Source organism: Pseudomassariella vexata (genome assembly GCF_002105095.1).
Source record: "Pseudomassariella vexata strain CBS 129021 chromosome Unknown BCR38scaffold_21, whole genome shotgun sequence".
NCBI lineage: Eukaryota > Fungi > Ascomycota > Sordariomycetes > Amphisphaeriales > Pseudomassariaceae > Pseudomassariella > Pseudomassariella vexata.
Genome location: NW_024467976.1, coordinates 120,454 through 141,715, shown reverse-complemented (window position 1 = coordinate 141,715; position 21,262 = coordinate 120,454). Strand labels below are relative to the sequence as shown.

Here is a 21,262-nt window from a genome sequence, read left to right as displayed (position 1 = left end):
ACTTTAAAATATTCACGAATTAAATCTTTACTTAAATCTAAAGCCACATCTAAAACTAAATTTCTTTCATATGTTATGTTGTTTTTAGTGTTTGATAGTATTCTTATAAACCTTCCTAATAATATAGACCCTTCTTAAAAATCTGTAGTGTAACGGGGTAAGGCCGGACATCAGGGAAATAGGTTACGGGGCTAGGGGAAAGTTTATTTTCTCTTCTTTAAGAGGCACAGAGGCAGAGTAGGACACGAGTCCCTCATCTTCACGCATCATCATCTCCTTCTTATCTATATCTTCACCTTCGCTTTCCAGTCAGTTATTTAGTTATTTTAGTTATTCAGCTTATCTTTACGTTGGAGATCCTATTATCACGATACGAGCCTCAGAGGCACATCCGACCAACTCGCGCACCAGACGTGTAAGAGCTTCACTCTTATAACCAGTACCACGATCTTCGTCTGATAAGACCAACAGATGGGATCTGTTGGTACTGGAGCCGTCTGTTCAGTGTGTTAGGTGGTAGGTATATCCTACTGACCGCCTGACTGTGACGGTTGTCACGTGATTGACCTACACTGGTCTGATAAGTGGTTGCAGATATCAAAGTCAGGGACTTTGGTATTGGTCTCTTTTGGTGAAGACATCTGGTACGGTGGCGTAGTGGCAAGGATTGCAACCCCTAGCACGGCGTGACACTGACCCCGTTTCAGTATAGCCTCCGGCGTATCGAGGGTTCCCCCGCTAATCTAGTCCACAGGTAATCTTCTCCGACGAGTCCTCTATACAGAATTCTACGTTATCCCCGACCGCCTGGGTCTTCCGATTTCCGAGCGAGAAGTATAATAAGGACTTCGTGAATCTTAAGGCACACGTAAAAGCGAATATTTCGGTTATAGTCTGGGGTGGGATCTACGTCGAGGGAGGAGTAGGGAAGAAGAGCGACCTGATCGTGATGGAGCGACCCCCCCAGGAGGAGGGTAAGAGACAGAAGGGCTACAATACCTGGAGTTATCTTAAGGCCTTGAGGGAGGGCTTACTCCCATTTTATAAGGATTGGCAGCATTTTCAGCAAGATAATGCGAAGATACACCTCTCGGCGCAAGCTATGGAGTGGTTCGGCCGGCACGCTATTTCTCTAATAGACTGGACAGCGCATTCCCCAGATCTCAACCCTATAGAGCACGTATGGGCCTGGTTAAAGAGGTATCTATCTAGGGAATGCCTTGAACTCTTTATCCTAAAAAAAAACAGCTGGATATTGTAACGGGGTAAGGCCGGACATCAGGGAAATAGGTTACGGTGCTAGGAGAAAGTTTATTTTCTCTTTAAGAGGCACAGAGGCAGAGTAGGACACGAGTTCTCCATCTTCACGCATCATCATCCTCATCTCTTTTCATCATCTTATTCAATCAACTTGACTTTTTTTTCTATTCTAATTAGCGAGCCCTTCAATTATGCGGTTAATTCCTACGTGCACTTATACACTACTTTCGAAATCCTATTATTCTGCCCTCGTCCTAGCCTTGACAATGACAGAGGATTATATTTTGCTCTGATCAGAGCAATCTAGTGCTAGTGAGAGCTTCAATTCGACTTCCAGAGCCAGACGTCTTCTGAGAATTATTCCAACGAGAGTCTCAGAGGCACATCCGACCAACTCGCGCACCAGACGTGTAAGAGCTTCACTCTTACAACCAGTACCACGATCTTCGTCTGATCAGACCAACAAATGGGATCTGTTGGTACTGGAGCCGTCTGTTCAGTGTGTTAGGTGGTAGGTATATCCTACTGACCGCCTGACCCCGTTTCAATATTGAGTAATTTAAAGCTGCGGTGCAGTTAGCGTGGAAGGCAGTACCGGCAGCGCTGATTAAGAAGCTATACGACACTCTAGAGCATAGGCTCCGCGCTATTATTAAATCCCGCGGCTGGTATACAAAATATTAATCCACGGATTATAAGCTTCGAAATGACTCTATTTTAATACCTGTAGCCTATATATTCATAGAGACATAGCCATATTAAAATCCCAGTCCCCTAAAGAGCGCTGTAGTAAAAGTGGAGTGTCCCCAGACTTTTGGAGCCTGACTGTAACTATGAACATCCGTATTAGTCTTCAACCACGCCTTTTCAACCGAACATGGACTAATGCCTGTCCAGCTCACGGCCTCGATCTGACGCTCGTAGAGCACGAACGAAAGTCCTGCAGGCCGATGTACGTGAAGTCGAGCCTAATTAGGCGGAATTGAAGCCCCACGAGGTCGGGCTAAGTTGGCAATTGAGGATGCATGATCACAAGTCGATTTAACCCCGGTGCGCCACCTCATCAAGTCTCTCCCGCTACGGCCGCCGTCAGTACGAAAAGCGAAGGGCTGATATACGCAGCATTGGATGCTCTACCTTTTGTACTTGACCTTATGAACATTGCGCGGATTGGTTGAGAAATTCGTATTTGAGACTTATTGACGGTCATTATACATTATTATTATTATTAAATACGCCGTAGGCTCGAAAGCCCCCGGTACCTCTACCAGTACTCCCGTATGTCAAACCGTGCCCTAATGGCTGAACTAAATACATAAGCTGCGTCGTCGGTTCGCCTTATTGGCGACTGCGTTGCGTTCACTACCATACTACGTTGGTTCTCAACCTACCAACAAAGTCCCTCCTGAGAAGATCGATGCTATCTGGGCCTTGAAGCTGTCCGACCCGTCCCTAGCAGCCACCTTACAATAGTCCCACTAACTACTGGTTCTCCTGTTGCCGTTGCGAGGTCTCTGCGAGAGTATAGTGGCCGTGGTGCGATAGCGGCCCGTAATCGTTCCCTCGGTCCTTCCAACAGCCCGCAAAAGAGGATTACGTGCTCTGCCGTCTCAGGGGCGTCGCCACAGCGGCATAGCGGCGAGTACACGCCAAAAGCCCCTGTCTTGAATAAGAAGGCTGCTAGTCCTATTTTTTCCGTCCTGATCTGGCACAACTTAGACGCCTCCAGTCGGTTCAGGCCGAAATACTTGCCCCCTTTCGGTATCTGCATCGAAGGGCCCTCCGGTTCCTCAGCGATGGCGCGTCGCTAGCGATCGTGATGCTCTGCTCCGGTGAGCCATCTCTTCCTCCAGTGGCCGAGGAGGGCAGCCGGGACCTCCTTTTCCTCACTCATCCACTTGGAGCCCCGGGCCTCCTTCTCCATAATGTACCCTGCCGGTCGGAGTAGCTGCGACGCCTGCTTCCTCTTCGCCGGCCTATCCTGCCGGAGTATATGTGACGCTTTAGCGCTCGCGCTGCGAAGCAGATTTCTCTTCCCGCTAAGCCGTAGCCGTTCTTCAAACTTAGCAGCCCGGGCACTAAGATAGAGGTCTAGTGGCGGGATTGCTGCTTCTGCTTCCAGGTGGCGAACCGGCGTCGCTTTGTGGGCGCCACAGACTACCCGGAGGCACTCGTTCTGTATCCCCATCAGGCTCTTAGCTGGCCCTGCCGGTTCCTCACTTATAGTATGCCACGCAGTCGCCCCGAAGGCGATCGCGCTACGGATAACCACCGTATATAACAGCCTCGCCCGTATAAGATCGCAGCCCCACGACATATTGACTAGCTTTGTCAGGGCTAGCTTTTGAGTTGCCATTTTTGTTTTAACACGCTCAACATGGGCGTGCCACGTCAGTTTGCGGTCGAACCAGACTCCTAGGAACCTGGCTGAGACTACCGGCGACACTGTGGCGTCCCCAAGGCGAATACTTTGCGGCAAGGGCTCTCGGGCCCTAGTAAAGTGCATTAGCTCACTCTTGTCAGGAGCGAACTCCATCCCGTGCCTCACTGCCCACCGCTGACACGTAGCCCATGCGCCCTTTATTATACATAGTTTCTCTCAAGGCTAACGGAAGATTTCAGTTCTTCTAGACTATAAAACAGGTTAACGTACCCCACAAGCAAGTTGGCCACTTTTTCTTGGCACCGTACAAACAACCTTTTAATTAACATCTTTACACATACCAAGATGGGATCGAATTGGAAAGAAAGCGACATGATTCTAGCGTGTCAGGCGCTTCAATCGAAACCCGAATTAAGCATCCGACGCGCTGCCCAACTCTACAATGTCCCTCGTACAACTCTAGCTAACCGAAAAGGCGGACTACTATCTCGACGCGATACTCGACAATCTAGTCATAAGCTTACGGAATCACAAGAATTAGCGGTCGTCCAATACATACTTGACCTAGATTCGCGATCATTTCCTCTCCGGCTTCATGAAGCTATGGCTAACCGACTGCTCCGTGACCGTGGCGCTGGACGCGTCGGCGTCAACTGGGCCTCGAACTTCGTACGACGACAACCAGACCTTCGGACGCGTTTTAATCGAAGAATCGAATACCAACGAGCCTATTGCGAAGATCCTGACGCGTATCGCGCGTGGTTTACGCTCATACGAAATACAATTGCGAAATATGGTATCCAAGAGGCGGATATCTATAACTTCAACGAGACGGGGTTCGCGATGGGCTTAATCTCATCCGAGATGGTAGTTATAAGTGCCGAACGACGCGGAAGGCCTCGTACAGTCCAACAAGGCAATCGAGAATGGGCTACAGTAATCCAGGGTATTAATTCGTCCGGCTGGGCTATCCCGCCGTATATTATTATCGCGGGTCAAAACCACCTCTTATCCTAGTACGAGAATAGCCCATTCCCGTCCGATTGGGTAATCGCTGTAACCAAAAACGGTTGGACAACAAATGAGCGAGGCGTAGACTGGATTCAGCACTTTGATCGCTATACGAAGGATCGTACGAAGGGTGTTTATCGTCTTCTTATCCTCGACGGGCATGAGAGCCACCACTCGACTAACTTCGAGCTATATTGCAAAGAGCATATTATTATTACACTTAGTATGCCTGCTCATTCGTCACATAAGCTCCAGCCTCTCGATGTAGGCTGTTTTAGGGCTTTGAAAAGGTCGTACGGCAAAGAAATTGAAGACGTAACACGGGCGCATATAACCCATATCTCGAAGGAGGATTTCTTTTCGGCATTCTATAGGGCGTATCGTACGACTATAACTAAGCCGAAGACCCAGGCAGGTTTCAGGGGGACAGGACTTATTCCGTACGACCCGGAATATGTGATTTCACAGCTGGATATTAAGCTACATACGCCTACACCTCCTGGGAGCTCGTCTGGCGCCCCCTTAATCTGGGAATCAAAGACTCCAAATAACCCAACCGAGGCTCAATCCCAGTCTGAATACGTTAAAAACAGAATCGTACAGCATCAGAATAGCTCCCCGACGACAATACTTACGGCTATTGACCAATTTTCACGTGGTGCGACGGCTGTTATGCATCGGTTAGTTTTACTTGAGGATGAGGTTACTACACGTCGGAAGGCCAATCAAGAGCTAAGCCGTCGTCGAAGGACTAAAAATCGACAGCTACAAGATGGAGGATCTCTTAGTTTACGAGACGCTCAGGACTTACAGTCTCAACGGGACATTGAACAGCAGCTACAGGATGATATACGTGTAAGTCGTCGTCGTACGAGACCGGCCGAACCACGCCGACGGCGCTGTAGGATCTGCGGAGAGCCCGGACATAATGCTCGTACTTGTGAGAATGATAAAGATACGTACGAGGAAGAGGATTCCGATTAGTTTGAATTATTATTTTTTAGTTTAGTTGTTATTGAAGTTATTCATACGGTGCCAAGAAAAAGTGGCCAACTTGCTTGTGGGGTACGTTATAGGGTACGTTACCGGTAGTAGTATTAATTAGGGTTGAATATATTCATTTACCTTGCAATAAGCTTATAAACGTAGATTTACGTATTCTAGAGAAACTTCAAAGTTGAAGGGCGATTAGATGTAGAGGTTGTTTAATCTTGATATAATATCAGGAGCTTAACTAGGATTAAGAACTATGTTGGCAGTTATTGCTACCGGCTATCAACTTTTAAGGCAAGGTATTAATCATTGAAAGAGGATCAGACTTCTCAGTGGTAACTGTTGAGTCGACCGAAATTAATGTGGCGTGTTCGAGACTCCGTCACCTTTGACTTTAACTGGACGCTCAATTTAGGTTCGAGGCCGGATGACCATGTTCTTTTTAATATGTCATCTACATGTAGCATGACTACCTCAATGGGGTCCAAAGAAGTCTGTATTGATACGTATCACTATACTTGTCACGTAATCCAACATTTCAGTATGAATCTAGCTTTGGCGTAGCATACTTTTGCTCCGAACCATTCCTTTCCATTTCTTACATAGCTTAGACGTTATCTCCTCGCATGCATGCACTCAAATATTCCTAGGAGGTGGTGTAGATCCAGCTGGTAAGTAATTCAAGATTGGGAGCAGCCAACATTTCATCAAAGACAAAGATCCATGGTAGCGACTCCAAGTGAATGTCAAGTTGAGATCCTTGATTAACACATCTCATTGATCCGGTTGTTATAAGTTCAGTAGCAATCTGCTTTCTCAAACATTCAATCTGCTTTAATTTTGTAACTCAGATTTTGGGATTGCTTTTTCTTAGACGTCGTCTGTGTGACTGGCTCCCTGGGTCGCTTTGTAGAGATTGGAGACATCACCGCCAATGCATGCTCTTTGTTGCTGTGAATCCTCAGTATGTTTTCAAGAGCCCTTTTAAAGCGTTCATTTACTTTTTGTGACCTGCATTCTTGAACGTTTCAAAATAATTGACTCCCTGGTCTTGTCATCTGTCTGAGCCTCATTTCAACCCCCGAGACCCTCTGAAAGTGATGTTTCCCCAGACGACTGTCACTTAACTAGATTCAGGTTACAAACTGGACCTACTGACCCAAATCCTGAAAACGTTTTTGGAGGATGCAGAAAAGATACATGATGACGGAAAAGGTGGGCATCATACAATGAACCTCGGCGAAATTCTTCATGGACATTTAAAGATTGTCCACAAGCTTGGTCATGGTGGGTTTGCCCTTGTCTAGTTATGCCTCGACGACCTCGAGGACCTGACTTACAGATGGAACACTGTTAAAAGCGTTGGATTGAATGAAACAGAGGAGTATGGTCCAGATATGAGAATCTTGAGACTGCTCGAAGATCGGCATGTAGGCCAGAGTGAATGGGAAGCGTCCCACATCACTTTGCCGGTGGATCACTTCTGGGTCGACGATCCAAACGGTTGACACCTGTGCCTTGGACTTCCAGTGCTTGGAAGTCCTTTGGGTAACAGAAAGATGAGCCTCGCACGATTTATCAGGCTTCTCTTCCAAGCCACCACGCTGCTATCTCTTCACCAAAGGGAAACTTGTCACGGCGATTTCCACCCCAAGAACATTTCCTTGAGCCTCGGAGACATCAATCACATCAGCGAGGAATTGATTACTATAATAGGGGAACCTCAGACATAGAGAATCTGAAATATTTCTGGAGAACACTCTGGTCCACAGTTCCCCGTGGAGGTGAACTCGCCGGCGAAGAATGAAATATCTGTTGTTGATATTGGGGAATCCTTCAAACCCACGGCTCCATCCGCATTCACGAGGCCAACGACGAGACCAGGGATCCTAAAGAAGACTTGGACGAAGACGTTGAAAATCTAATCAATACATCCGAGACTGCAGAGCGTCTTCGGTCTCCTGTCAATTCTCAGACGAAGCAAACCGTATATACTTCTCTTCGCGAGATTGGCCGGGAGAAATGTATAAACAATCAGATAGTACATAGTACACAACGATGACACGACTGACATCAAAGGAGGTATAAAATACTCAACTTCTAAATTGCCGGCTGAGGAAGTACAAGATTTGGGGAATCTACTTGGCAAAATGTTGCGATCCTAAGGAGCGCATTGCTATCTTAGCGGTTCTAGGGCATGGATGATTTGAGGAAAGACAGCAGGAGTTAGAAACCGACATTCAATCCCAATCCTTGCCCATTCCTAAGGGTTGCAGCTATTTACGCTAGAAAAGTCTACCAAGTGACGCCCCTTCTCGGTCGCCGCCAGACTCGAACACCCCGCGTGTCCTTTGGCTTTCTAGGACGATCGCACCCACAAGCCCATTATGTTTGGATATTTGTGTTCTCAGCTGGCTTTGCAGTAAGTACCTTCTCTCCTGCCAGCGATCATGGGGGTTGTTATTGTTTCTAGAATTCCAGTCGCGCTACATGTGCCGTAGCAACATGTCGTTTATAACAGCGGCGGTTCGGGCTTCAACTTCGATATATTCAAATGAAAGAATTGAACTATAGTTTTACTAGCTAAGTAGCCCCTGAAGGTCTCCAGAGACAAAAATGGGGACCATGTGGTAGCCCAAGGTGGTGGGCTACCGATTGGTTAATAAGCGAAACGTGCAAGACTTCTCCTTACTTTGAGGCTGCCACGCCACGGGTCCTGAGCACGATGCCGATATCCGAAACTTTTAGCGCAACGAATACCTCCCATATCCATACCGCCAGTCCGTAATTGAATCTTTCGGTGCAAGATGCTTTTCGCAGGCTGGAGTTGGGGTTTGACAGGTTTCCCTTTCGGGCTATCCTTACCGCAGCGTTGGGATGGTAGTTTTCTGACACCCTATCAGGGGTCTGTGTCGTTGTCACGGCTCAGAATATCCAATGTTTCAAGTAACGTCACACGCTCCGTCGTGCTCCCTAACACCTCAAGAATGTTCTGGACGACGAGGAACGAAGTAACTGGGGTCGAACGCGCACTATGGCAGCGTGCAAGAGATCCTGGAACGTCTCACCGGGACAAAGCTGCTCAAGCTTGGAGATGATCGCGCTCACGGCCAAGGCAGATGCAGTATAACAATGCAATGTTTTGCCCCAACCGCCAAGTCATCCGAAAGGGGAGGAGCTGGAATGGCGATTTTCCGGACGAGGTTCGTTTGGCACACCGGCATTTGGACAGCGGTGGCGGGACGGCAGACGGAATACGTTGCCGCTAGTTGCGACTTACAAGGATCAGGTCTCAGATTTTGGTACAGACAGATGTGCAAACATACTTAGGGCTAAGAATTGAGTCAACCGTCCCAGCGGGCTAGATTTGAAGCGTGGTCGTTCGTGGCTTTGTTGTATTGACCAACAATCACAGGATAGGCAATACGATGTTCGAGTTGACCACGGACAGCTACCTGGGCGAGTCAACCAGAATGAAGAAGTGAGAAATTAGCAGCGGATCATGAAGGAAAGTCTAGTGGCCCGGCCCGCCGGTGCATGTTCGTGTTCATTACGGAGTACTATTTGCTCTGTGACGAAATGTGGGTATTTCTCTGATTGTTTTCTCTAACCGAGGAATCTAACCGAGGAATCTGACTGGCTGCAAGAGCCTTGCTAAGACATACCCAAAAATTGATTGAGGCGACACTGATGAAGCTCCCACGGTAATTAAGAGTGGCTTGCCCGAAAGAAACCTGAAGATCATCTCTGATTTGCTGTCCGTGAGCCAATGATGGAGTGAGTGGTATTTAAGAGGTCACGAGGGTCGTCAAGAAGTTGGGACAGGTTAGGGCCACTAACTGGCGGTCATTGGATGCAACCTTGACGAGGCTGCTCATCCCAGACGTAGAGGTTGGCAATCGCACTGCGATGAACAGTGACATGGTCATGAAACTCGGAAGCATGATGCGCGTCCCGCGGAGGTCAGAAGGAACTGGATGAGCGGTGCGCGCAGCGCGCAACCAAGTCAATAATGTGGTCGAGTTGTGCAGTGGTTGGAGGCTGGTGGCAGGCGCTGTGACAGGGACGATGACTGCTGTTGCGCTTCTGGGCAATGCATACACTGCAGATGCAACGCAGTGTCATCCACATTAATCAGTGATCTCGACCTTGCCAGCTACATGACGGCAATGGTGGGCCACCGTTTGACTCCTATTTGTTCTCGAAGGACTCGGAACAGGCGATGACGACTTCATCATGAAAATAGAAGCCCTCCCGAAAATAGGGGTTCTGTGTGGGAGGGGCTAGCGGTAGATCGCTAGGAGATTTTACATGGGGCAAACGAACAATAGTTTTAGCTTGGCATAAGTACCTAGGTCGTTCCTGTGAGCCAAACCAGAGCTACGAGCATGACGCGGTGCGAGAGAAAAACGGCTGAGAAATAGCCTACTCTTGGTTGATGTTATTTAGAGGGCCGCCATGCATGTCTTGAACCTTTCCGAGGTTGGAGTTCTTTTCGGACGAGATACCAGGGATTCAGGGTTGAGGGGGTGACCTCAATGTTCCCGGGAGACGGGTTGGTTGCGATGCTCCACTGTTCCCCCTAAATCAATCCATACGAGCCGGAAGTTGAGTCCATTCGCAACTTCCCATAGCAGCCCATAGCTTTTGCTCATAGCGTTGCAATGGGCTGCCGTCCGGTATGGAGGCGGGTGGCCTGCAGAGAGGATTAATGTAACCAACGAAGATGAGGTGCATTTCGTCTACCCAATTTCCAATTCCAACGGTGTTCTGCTCTGCACTTGCAGGCGACGTTACCAAACCACACGGCCCACCTACAAGATTGCTACGGGCGGCTTGAGAAAGAAGACGCGTCAAACCATACCTGGATGCTGCTGCAGTTGGCTGTGGCGAATGATAAGAGTGCTGTCAAAGAGATGCACAGATGATCCGACGGCTGGTGTGACTGACAGCGGCTTCCGTGCTAATGATTTTTGACAGATGCGAGCTGCCTAGTGTCCATCTACATAGTAGATGGCCAGTAGCTCCATGACGGGCCGAAATGGTGGACGGTGCGACTTGCCCAAAGACGGAAAGGTTTCCACGGAACATTGCGGTGATCAAGCCGGCTTGCGGTTTGTGGGAGCAAGCAGCAACAGGCACGTTGAGGTAAAATGCTTGAGATTCGACCTCATCCTTGGCGACATGATCGATGACAACTTACCACATTTCTTCGGGGACAGAGAGCAGAAGAAGCCGAGAGGTTCTCTGCCGGAGCTGCTGCGGCCCTCTTCGAATCATGTGTTGGTGGTTCGCATGGGTGGCCAGGGCAAATACAAGTAGAAGTACATAAAAAACTGAGGTGGGCGATCGTGGCAACGAATCATTGCTAACCAGATCTTGGCTTGTGAGGCTGGTGACCGCCACGATTTCGGAAGTCGCATCAAACCTTGACATTTGTTGCAGCGACATTGGTTTAACTTCAATCAATTCCGGTTCTCCCACCGCCCAGGGGAGCCCAGGAAATTCATGGATGTCGGTTCCAGAACATTACCCAAGACGTCTTGCCAGCAGGGGGTCAAAATGACCATAGAAGCTAGAAACTGGAGCTAGAGCAAAAAAATGTAAACATGGACAAATCTCCGCGATATTGAGAATGTGCCCATGGTCCAGGTACCTAAGAATACGTTGCCATTGTTGGTTTCCCCTGTGTTGCCCTGTGCGTCGGTAGAGTTTTGGCATGTCTTGATCGTCATAGTCGCCGTGAGTCCAAGAGACGTGATTGACACTGTATGTCTGCTATCTATCAACGGACATCTAACTGCTAGCCATTCGCGTAAGCAATACCTCCAAGTTTACTACAATCATGTTTCCTCACGTCTGCTTGGGTTTTGCTGGCCTTTGGAATAATACCGAACTTATCGATCGGCCTGGATCCTTCTTTCTGTCAATTGCCGAGCTTCCAGGTCAGACGGTGTAAGAATCGTCATGGGTATCGCATGGCAACATGGCCTTTTGAATGCACCCCAGTCGCAACCATGCCAGCGGATGCTCCGCGCGGTCAAGCACAGTGTCACGATGCGAATCGAGCACCCAGAGCACCCACTCTCTCATTCACTCAACACACACTGCCACACCTGAGCTTGACCTTGATTGACGTTAGCCCCGTCTTTGGGAAGTTTTTTCTGCCATGATATTGTTCTCTCTGGTATTCCCTCCGTCTCAAAACACGCGTGTGTTGCCGTCCCCAAATCGATCAAGGCCTCTTTTTCTCCAACGTACCACTATTGTTTTAGGGGTTGGACAGCGTTCAGACTCTCGGTGTTTTTCTTTCTGAGGTGTATTTGCTACCCCGAAACTCCCCAAACCACTTCTCCAAGTCCTGCTGTCAGATCATTTATTAATAGGCCTGTTTTGGCTGTGTCTACGCCTTGGATCTACCGCCCCAACCCAGCTTGCAACCGACCTTGCTGCTGCCAATCAGAAGGAACGGACACGGATCTAGCAAGACAGGGAGAGCTTTAAGAGAAGGAAAAACGTTAAGGGTCGAGCCGACCGGTGGTGCCCGTTGTCCGCCTGAACTGAAAGTTTTGGTGCCTTCGAACCCCAGAACGGTCACTCGTTTCCCAACTGCTACCAAAACTCTGTCATCGCAACTTTTCTTGGTTCCCCCCTCCAAGAAATTTTCAGCTTGCTGCTGACCGTCCGTTGCCACCCCCCTGGATCTAAGGCCGTTGCCGTTGTGCACATCTCCTTGCCTTTATTGGACTGGAGCTTCGTGCATCGCGTCAAGTGAGAACTGAGCCTTCACACCTACAACCCGACGGTAGTCGCTTTTTACTTTTTGCCTGCGACGTTGAGGAAGTCAGTCAGCCGCAGAGGAAAGCGGTAGCCATCGCTCTTTTCTCTGGCTGGGTGGTCATTTGCTGCATTTCCCGTCTCCATCCGCCGAAGCAGAGGGGAAGACAGAATAAGGGGAAAAACAATCAAGCTTCGAACACCGCGGCTTCCCGCACGTCCAAACCCATTTTTCGCCGACGTCCTCTCCACCATCAACTTTTTCCATTTTCGTGGAATCAGGTCCCGATCGCAGACTCTTCAAGGCGCCTCAGATTCCAGGACATCATATACGCCTCATCTCTGCGTAGCCGTCCTTGCATACAGAGACTGACAATCCGGCCTTGTGCCTCGCTACGAAGTACAAGCTAATCCTCGGCTCCCTGCATCCTGCTGCTTGTGCACCCAGCCATCGCTGCCCACCGGTGCCTGCGCGCGTGCACGACGACAACCACGACAACCACGACGACCAAGACGACCAAGGCGATCTTGCTCCTTGCACCTCTACTGTAACCCTCTCGAAGACGCTCTATCCCTCTCGCGCGCAACTACGGAGGAGAAAACCGAAGGGCAAAAGAAGCTATAGCCAGACCGCTGCAGCATTGACGAAACCAGCATAGCGTCATTGCTATCTGCATCCTCGTCAATTCTCGGCTGACACCTCTGACTTGCAGCAGAGTCATCTGTCCGGCGCCTCGACCGAGCCGCAGGGAGGAATTCGAGAGCATTCAAGGGCATTGCAGTCTGCTGGCTCACCACTGGCAGCTGCACCACTACTCTCCAAGACCACACGTCACCACCGTCGATCGCATCTTGCTCTGCAGCCATGAACAATCAACAGAACGAAATGTACTACGACTACCCTACAGCCGCGAATCGGTCACCGGGCTCGACGCGGCAGGGTTATGCCACCGTCGGCATGCACGCCGGACTTAGCCATCGCTCCGGCCAGCGGCCGCTTGAGCAGCTGGGACAACACATGGGCTCACCGGCACTATTTACAGACGACCGCGTGGGAGGTGTTGCCTCTGGCTACGACGCCCTATCGAGGTTCGATCGCATGGGCGGGCCCAACTCGATGCAGTCGGGGTACATGCTAGAGAACAGTCAGACCTGGGGCTACAATGCCGGTGTGGCCACCATGAATGGCCCCATGACTGGCAACGGCAGAATGGGGCCTAGAGCTGTCAATCGAAGAGCGGCTCTCCCTACGGTTAGTGGTCATCTTTCTTTCTCTTTTTCCAAGAAACTCTGCTTTTTGAACCGCTGGACATTTGGCTAACGCTTCCGTGCCCGTAGACATGGACCGATCAAGGTGGACTGGCCCTCCACTCCATGGGGGGCCAGATATACGACCCTAACATGGGCATGAATACGAGCGAGCACGATCTCTCGGTCGACCGACACATCTCGACCCCTGTTTCTGGTGACTCGGAGCAGCTGATACCAACGGCCATCGTGATCAAGAACATCCAGTTCCAGTGTCGCAAGGAAATCCTCCAGGGCCTCATGGCGTCAATGAACCTCCCGCAGCCATACGCCTTCAACTACCATTTCGACAAGGGGGTGTTCAGGGGCTTGGCCTTTGCCAACTTTTCCACGCCCGAGGACACGGCCATTGTAATCCAGAAGATGAACGGCTTGGAAGTCATGGGACGCAAGTTGCGCGTTGAGTACAAGAAGATGTTGCCACAGGACGAGCGTGATCGCATCGACCGAGAGAAGCGGGAGAAACGGGGACAACTCGAGGAACAGCACCGGGCGCCTCTGCCCGTGCATCACCAAACCGCACTTCAGGCCCTCGGCGTCAGCGTCAAGAATCAACCCAGCGGCTCCCCGTTGCGTGAGTAGCCTGCAGACCACCCCCTCATCCTGTTACTAAACGATCAAGCCTTGCTTACTCTGTTTCCAGGCGACGTCGACCTCAACGATCCCGACACGCTTGAGTTCTACACGCAGCTGACGCTGTTCAAGAATGACCCATCCCGGGAGGTCTTCATATTCCCCCCGGACGTAGCACCGGAGCAGCGTCGCCAGATCCACATCCTTGCCCACAACATGGGCCTGGAGCACCGGTCTGTGGGCGAGGCCGACAGACGCCAAATTCAAATCATGAAGCGGCCGCAGCACTCGCCCCCCACGCTTGCTGCGCAGAATCAACTGCCGGCTAATGTATCTTGGGAGGATCACCGTCGCGGCCTTAGTCGCGCGGCTACCTTCGACTTCGCCGAATCGCGCGTTGGGTCTAGCGCTTACCATACACTTGGCAGGCAAGGGCCTACACTCGAGCTGCCGGGCAGTCCGGACAACGGGATTCCGAATAACCTACGCGCCGCCAAGAGCTTCGCCGATCTGCGAACCCACAGCCCCAGCCCTGCGCCGTCAGGGTCAAGTTATGCCGGGCTCGGGAACGGTCTCGGAAGGTACGGAGACTACAACTCGCTCACGACGCCTCCGAACCTGACACCCACGTCTGCCCAAAATGCCGGCTCAAGCACGGATGCCCTGCTTGCGGGCAACATGAGTTCCATGAACCTTGGATTTGATTCCAACGCCTCTCATCTGAGGGCTCGGGACACGCCGGGGGCTATAGGAAGCCAACGGCCTAGTGCCAACGGTTCGGCGAACCGCAATGCCCCAGATAGACAACCTCGCGGCCCTGAGTGGGGTGAGGGTTTCAATGGACGGAATCGAGGTCACATGCAGAGAGGCAGCGGTTCGTGACCCCCCCTCTCCTACTATAATAACAGATCAACGAATACTAACTGGCTGTTGTAACAGACTCGTCAGACGCCGGCCGAAGCTCGGGAACTTCTCGCTATCACTAAGTATAACCCAAATCACCACGAGCCTTGAATCTCCGTACGACAACAGACAACGAGAGACGATTTATGACGAAGATTTGAACTGTTTCGCATCCTTGTCGCCACACTTCCAGAGTGCCTCCCCTCGATGAATGCGGGTTAGTATTCAAGTGGATACGCGCTTTTACGCAACAAGCACCATTGCCTCGCTGCTCGCGTCCCGACTGGATCCTAATAACACCTTGTAATATGGCATATTTGTTTACTTTATTTCTTTCCGGAATTGACGTTTCAAGTTTTGATTATTCTTCTCATGGCTGTCCTGGATTTGGGAAAGAGCTACATCACATGGAGTTTGAGAAGCTGGAGGACGGCTTGCGGGTCACCCGATCAGGGTTAGAATGCCTCTCCCCATTCTACACGATACCCTTTGACGACGTTCGAAGTCACGCCTCCCAACCAACATTCCTCTGGATACACCATACAGCGACTATATGGGCGACCATTCACGGCATCATGACTCAAAATCCTATACCCTTCGGGGTTTCTCTTGGACTCGATCACCCACGCGTGTTGGCATATGGTCCGGAAACCCCCTTCACGATGGTTACGCTGTTACGATGCATACGCACATCATTTAGATGGCAACGCGATGCTGGCTGGCGGGCCGGCTCAGGGAAGAAAGTGCCCTAATTAATCAAATCAACCAATCACTGCTCTCACCATCATCGTTATCAAACACCAGAGAACACGATGCCACAAGCCAGGGGAGCCAGCCAAGCTTTGGAACCAGACCAGTAGCATGGCTACTTACTGATTGGACACGAAGAAAGAGACGACGACGAAAGACGACGGTAGCGGCGGAGATTTGGTTTATCGCAAATGAAAGAAGCTCCCCGGAGATGGGACGGGGAGAATGGCGAGGCCGCCGTAGCGCGGAACCTAGCGCCGTGATTTTGTATATTATTGCATCTACAAATTGCGTTTTTCTTCTCGTTTTGCGTTGCACTACCCACCACCCCTTGATCTCCATCATCATCGTAGCCAACTGAATCCGACACGTCGACTGGTACACATTGGTCTGACTCCATGCACCACGGCCCTTCCAAGCTCCATTCGCAATCTGGTAAGGCAAGAAATGGATACCTGGTATCTGGTACGGGGGTGACATTGACACTCGCTATCACGTAGACAACTCGATTCGAAGCAATGCATAAAATATTGAAACGTGTTCAATTCCCCTCGTTGGACACAATCCCCGACGGGTTTCTATCCACAAGTAGCCTCGATACTTTTCGGTGGTTGTGAACACCGCGGATTTGGACGAGAAAACTTAGTTCAGATCTTGGGATACTGGCTGTTGTGTCAGAAATTATCAATTCAAGCATATAGCCTCCAGAGGACGAAAAACCACAGCATTCGAGCATTTCACTGCGTGACCAAACCAGAGCCAAGGGACAGTTGCTTGGATAGGGGAGATGAAAGCCAGCACTATTTAGGCGACTTTTGCTTAACGATGTATGAACTATAGGGGTAGCCTGTCTACTAAGACGCAGTTGCCCAACGCCACTGGCCATCTCACACTTGAGACCCTTTGAAGGTTGATGACTCCATGGTGTGGCGTACTTGGCCTGATGGCTCTTTGGTCTCATGGTGGAAAGCCTAGTGCCGGCTTTGCTTGGCATCGAGTCTGGATTTTTGGCGAAGTGAACGATTAACTGACAGACTTGAAATTATGATTCCTTTGGCAGCTGGCATGGATAAGAAAGGAAAAGTATGTTGTGTTATATTGACCGCATTGCTAATCGGTCCAGATCTCTGGTAGGGTTTATCTTATGATTTACACTCGATCTGATGTTACCGGCACCAAGTCCTTTTTTTTTAGATTATGTTATCACTGTGGAATTCAACTCATTTCAACTCATTCCTGGACACGCTGCCTTTTACATATGATATCAATCAGCTAGAACGTCCCGGAATAGCGCATGGGTTCGCGACATATCCAACGGATCCCCGAAAGTGTTTGGACAGCATATCAATAATATTTCGCTTTGATCATCGACCTGGTAAATACTTCAGACAAAGGACTGGCACCAGTAGGGCTACAGAAATGCCAAGAGACTACAACTATACTAGCCTATCCGCCAACCATCCCCACAACGGCGGCTGAGAGCTGAACAGCAAGCGCACTGCCCCTTGTGGACGAACCGTGCAGTTGATCTCTGCTTTAAAGATGGCATGCTCCTCGACTTATGGCAATGGATTACGGTTGGACCTTTGGGCGTGGAATTTTGGTGTCTTGCAACTAGACCGTCATACTTTGAAAGGGACGAATCTGCGGTTGGCTGCACGAGTTGTTGCTGTGTCGTCTCATTGACATAGAATAACTTGGCGGACACTAAGCATATAAGCCATGTCACATATTTCCATTACACCACAGCACGGAGATCATGGCGGGTCTTTCAATGCACCACCGCCCGAGTCCGGATACGAAGTGCAATACTACGAAGAGGAAACCCCGTCTTATTATGTAGAGGGAAACGATTGTGCTCAGCAGCCGATATCTGCACAGCAGAAGGCGCAATTTAACGCCAGGTCACTGACAGCGGACGACGGCCAGGATGAGTATCACCAGCAATACCGGCTCGACCCCACGGTATATTACGATAGGCGGCGACAACAGCCAGTGCCAAATGGACAGCGTCCCAACTACAAACCTTCGGCCCTGCGATGGCCATTTCTGACCATTCTACTGGCCATTATCCTCGCATTCGTAGGCTTGATGGCGTATGCACTGCATGCACTCCCGGTTGAGGATTACAGCAACTTGTTGCTTAAGCCCGCGCCTATCTCGGCAGCAAAAGCAATCAGGCGACGGGATGACTTGACGTCCACCTCTTCCAGTATGGAAGGAACTATCACCGAGATACCAGCCCATGACGATTTTGGCAACGTGGGCAGTGTGACGGTGACTAGCTCATCGACGACACCTGTTGCCCACGAAACGCGGCCGCCAGATGATTTTGGCAATGTTGGGAGTGTCACAGTGACGAGTTCCACACCTACGCCGGCATCCACGCGCCCACCAGACGACTTTGGAAATGTCGGCAGCGTCACTGTCACCACTCAGTATACGCGAACCACCGACGACTTTGGGAAAGTGGGCAGTGTCCCGGTCACCTCCCCGACTGTCAGTGCTGTCCCGCCAGACCATCATGGGGATGTGGGCGATGTCACTATAACAGAGCCCACGGGCCAGACGCCCACATTCGTCACAGCAGCTGTGACGACACTGATCGATGCCGATGGTGTCCCCACTGCGACGCTGACGAGTATCCCGTCTGCCATTTCAACGCCGCAAACGACCATTTTAACCAACTCTCTTGGACAGCCGACGGCAACCGAGGTCACCAGTGTCCTAGCCACACCCACTGTCAGAGTTGAGACGGACTCGAACGGTGTGCCGACCGCCACGGTGACCAGTTATCCCACCTACCCAACTGGCTCTCCTGGGCCCAACGTGACGGTCTACTATACTACATATGGTCAGTACTTCGTTGGTATGTTTCTGCCCACCCTCCTGGCCATTCTGCTCTCGATCCCCATTCGCATCCTCGACCTCAACGCCAAACTTTTCCAGCCCTGGCACGAGTTGACGCACCGAGATGGGGCTGCCGGCCGCGAATCACTCTGTCTCGAGACTTCTGGGTGGCAATCTGTCGTCACGAGTGTGCGCTCTCTGTTCGGTGGCCAAGCTCTCGTTTTTCTGACAACTGCCCTGGTCATGAGCTCGGCCTTACTGGTCCCGCTGTCGGCCGAAGCAGTTGCGTTTCGCCTAGCAGGCGACTGCTATGCCGGCAGCATGAGCGCTAAGAATTGCGCCTACGTCTTGAGCGTGTTCGCTCAACCCGCGAAAGCCACAGCCGGGCTGTTGTCCTTCATGGCCGTCACCGTCCTCATGGTCCTAGGTTTCCTCTTGAATTGGCAAAGCGGCGTCAGTACGAATCCTTGGAGCATTTGCGGGGTCGCGAGTCTGTCGCTGAATTCTGAGCTACGGAGGCTATATAATAGTCTGCCCGCTGGCGCGGATGCTGGCAAGATGCCCAACGGGCTCTTAGAGCGTGTTCTTGTGAATCGCAGGTTTGGTCTGGAATATTTCTACGGCCCGAACGGCAGAGTCGAGTACGGCATTGTGGTGCAGGTAGAGTATCCCGAGGGCCATCGACTGCATACAGCTATTGAAGATGCGGCGTGTGTTGTCGACAATCACAGGGGTCATGACCGAACCAAGACGAAGCATCACTTGCCATTCCTCATGTTGGGGTATCCGGGCCGCTTACTCTTTTTGTTTGTACTCTGCGGATTACTAGCAGTGATATTGTATTACAACAACACCGGAGGCGATACTCCTTTTGAGAATTTCATGGACAGCGAGGCGTTTGGAGTTAAATTTCTCTTTACGGCTATCGGCGTTATCATCACCTTTTTCTGGTCGTCGTTTTTCAGCAGTAAGTCTCGGTCTTGCCCTTATCTTGCCCGTATTCCAGAGACGTACCATCTATCTCGTTCAAGCTACTAACTCCCACCAGGTATCGCCGTCATGTCCCCTTATCATCTCCTCTCCACCACGCCGCAGTCAGCCCGTCACTCCATCCTCTTGGCTCCGCCAACAAATGCTATCTCGGGCATTTGGTCCGGCATACGCCGTCGACACATGTTCCTTGCCATTGTAGCACTAACATCAGTGCTCTCCGAAATCCTCACAATTTTCCTGGCTAATGTCCCCTTCCGTGTCACCCAGACATATTTAGTCCATAGGATCTGCACCTGGACCGCCGTTGGAATAATTTGTGTTATGGTTCTGGTGGTCATCGCGAGCTTCTATGTGAAGTGGCCACACATGCCAGTTAACCCAAGCACGATAGCGGGCGCGGTGTATTATGTTTGTGATAGCTGGATGCTGGAACGGTTCGAGGGCGTGAGTATATTGAAACGCAAGGAGAGGGATGAAAGAGTTGAAGGAATGGGTCTCAGGTATGGATTCGGGGATATGCGGGGCCTTAGTGGAGCGATAAGAGTAGGCGTTGACTGGGAGGATGGGACAGGGACGGGTATTTAGAATGACTTGAGCCGGCAGTTTCTTTTTTCTTTTTTTATATTCTCTTTTACTATACATTCTTATGGTGGTAGTGAAGTAAACTTGTGTATCCTGGTCGATCTGACCTCACAGGACTCAAGTCACGAATATCAGGATTGATTTCGTGCCAAGTCAGTTGTGTGGTTCAGATCTCTTTTGATGGTGTTTTTTCTAGAAAGCTCAGCTATTTCCGAAGCTACGAAATGTTGCTTAAGAGCAACGATGTAGCCAATCAGATCCTCTGATTTGGATCCACAAACTAGCTACCATCTATGAAGAAAGTAGTAGAGGCCTGTGCTCCTATAATATATTTTTTTTTGAATCTCGTTTATTATGCTGTCCTATGGAAATCTCTGGCTTATGAAGACAGGAGGTCCGAAGACCCGAGGTATAGCAGGCTAAACTGTCACGGTCTATGACCGGCCCTTGACCCTTACATAAACTACCTAGTCCTACATATCAGTATAACCCTGTACTACGAATTTGTATTGTAACGGGGTAAGGCCGGACATCAGGGAAATAGGTTACGGGGCTAGGAGAAAGTTTATTTTCTCTTCTTTAAGAGGCACAGAGGCAGAGTAGGACACGAGTCCCTCATCTTCACGCATCATCATCCTCATCTTCAATCATCTTTCATCATCTTTTTTTTTTTGATCATCTTATTCAATCAACTTGACTTTTGTTTTCGATTCTAGTTAGCGAGCTCTTCAATTATGCTGTTCATTCCTACGTGCACTTATACACTACTTTCGAAATCCTATTATTCTGCCCTCATCCTAGCCTTGATAATGACAGAGGATTGTATCTTGCTCTGATCAGAGCAATCTAATGCCAGCGAGAGCTTCAATTCGACTTCCA

At 50.2% G+C, this 21,262-nt stretch overlaps 5 protein-coding genes across 5 annotated transcripts; 3 read left to right on the top strand and 2 right to left on the bottom strand.

Moving 5' to 3' along the window:
- Positions 1–7,971: 7,971 nt before the first annotated feature.
- On the top strand, positions 7,972–9,197 carry BCR38DRAFT_450244 (uncharacterized protein). Its single transcript, XM_040861357.1, has one exon. It carries the CDS (start codon positions 8,455–8,457, stop codon positions 8,743–8,745), a length of 291 nt encoding a protein of 96 aa, XP_040710335.1. The 5' UTR covers positions 7,972–8,454; the 3' UTR covers positions 8,746–9,197.
- A 116-nt stretch (positions 9,198–9,313) lies between these two features.
- On the bottom strand, positions 9,314–9,868 carry BCR38DRAFT_450242 (uncharacterized protein). Its single transcript, XM_040861356.1, has one exon. The coding sequence runs from the start codon at positions 9,776–9,778 to the stop codon at positions 9,611–9,613; it is 168 nt and encodes a 55-aa protein (XP_040710334.1). The 5' UTR covers positions 9,779–9,868; the 3' UTR covers positions 9,314–9,610.
- A 3,116-nt stretch (positions 9,869–12,984) lies between these two features.
- BCR38DRAFT_111846 (uncharacterized protein) lies at positions 12,985–15,628 on the top strand. Its single transcript, XM_040853387.1, has 4 exons — positions 12,985–13,676; positions 13,763–14,306; positions 14,376–15,179; positions 15,245–15,628. Exons 1-4 carry the CDS (start codon positions 13,290–13,292, stop codon positions 15,289–15,291), a joined length of 1,782 nt encoding a protein of 593 aa, XP_040710333.1. The 5' UTR covers positions 12,985–13,289; the 3' UTR covers positions 15,292–15,628.
- A 199-nt stretch (positions 15,629–15,827) lies between these two features.
- Positions 15,828–16,438, bottom strand: BCR38DRAFT_414190 (uncharacterized protein; the record flags this gene model as incomplete). Its single annotated transcript, XM_040858905.1, has 2 exons — positions 15,828–15,956; positions 16,082–16,438. The coding sequence occupies 2 exons, from the start codon at positions 16,436–16,438 to the stop codon at positions 15,828–15,830; spliced, it is 486 nt and encodes a 161-aa protein (XP_040710332.1).
- A 1,872-nt stretch (positions 16,439–18,310) lies between these two features.
- On the top strand, positions 18,311–20,329 carry BCR38DRAFT_304169 (uncharacterized protein; the record flags this gene model as incomplete). Its single annotated transcript, XM_040854593.1, has 2 exons — positions 18,311–19,775; positions 19,857–20,329. Coding segments are annotated over 2 exons (1,938 nt in total), but the record flags the coding sequence as incomplete, so codon positions are not given.
- Positions 20,330–21,262: the final 933 nt, after the last annotated feature.

What these genes read in the sequence shown, in the direction of transcription:
- BCR38DRAFT_450244 (XM_040861357.1), top strand. Translation starts at nt 8,455, where the DNA reads ATGCTTTTCGCAGGCTGGAGTTGGGGTTTGACAGGTTTCCCTTTCGGG.
- BCR38DRAFT_450242 (XM_040861356.1), bottom strand. Translation starts at nt 9,778, where the DNA reads ATGTGGATGACACTGCGTTGCATCTGCAGTGTATGCATTGCCCAGAAG.
- BCR38DRAFT_111846 (XM_040853387.1), top strand. Translation starts at nt 13,290, where the DNA reads ATGAACAATCAACAGAACGAAATGTACTACGACTACCCTACAGCCGCG. An exon ending in GAAGAGCGGCTCTCCCTACG is followed by an intron (nt 13,677 to 13,762) that starts GTTAGTGGTCAT and finishes CCGTGCCCGTAG; the next exon opens with ACATGGACCGATCAAGGTGG. An exon ending in TCACATGCAGAGAGGCAGCG is followed by an intron (nt 15,180 to 15,244) that starts GTTCGTGACCCC and finishes CTGTTGTAACAG; the next exon opens with ACTCGTCAGACGCCGGCCGA.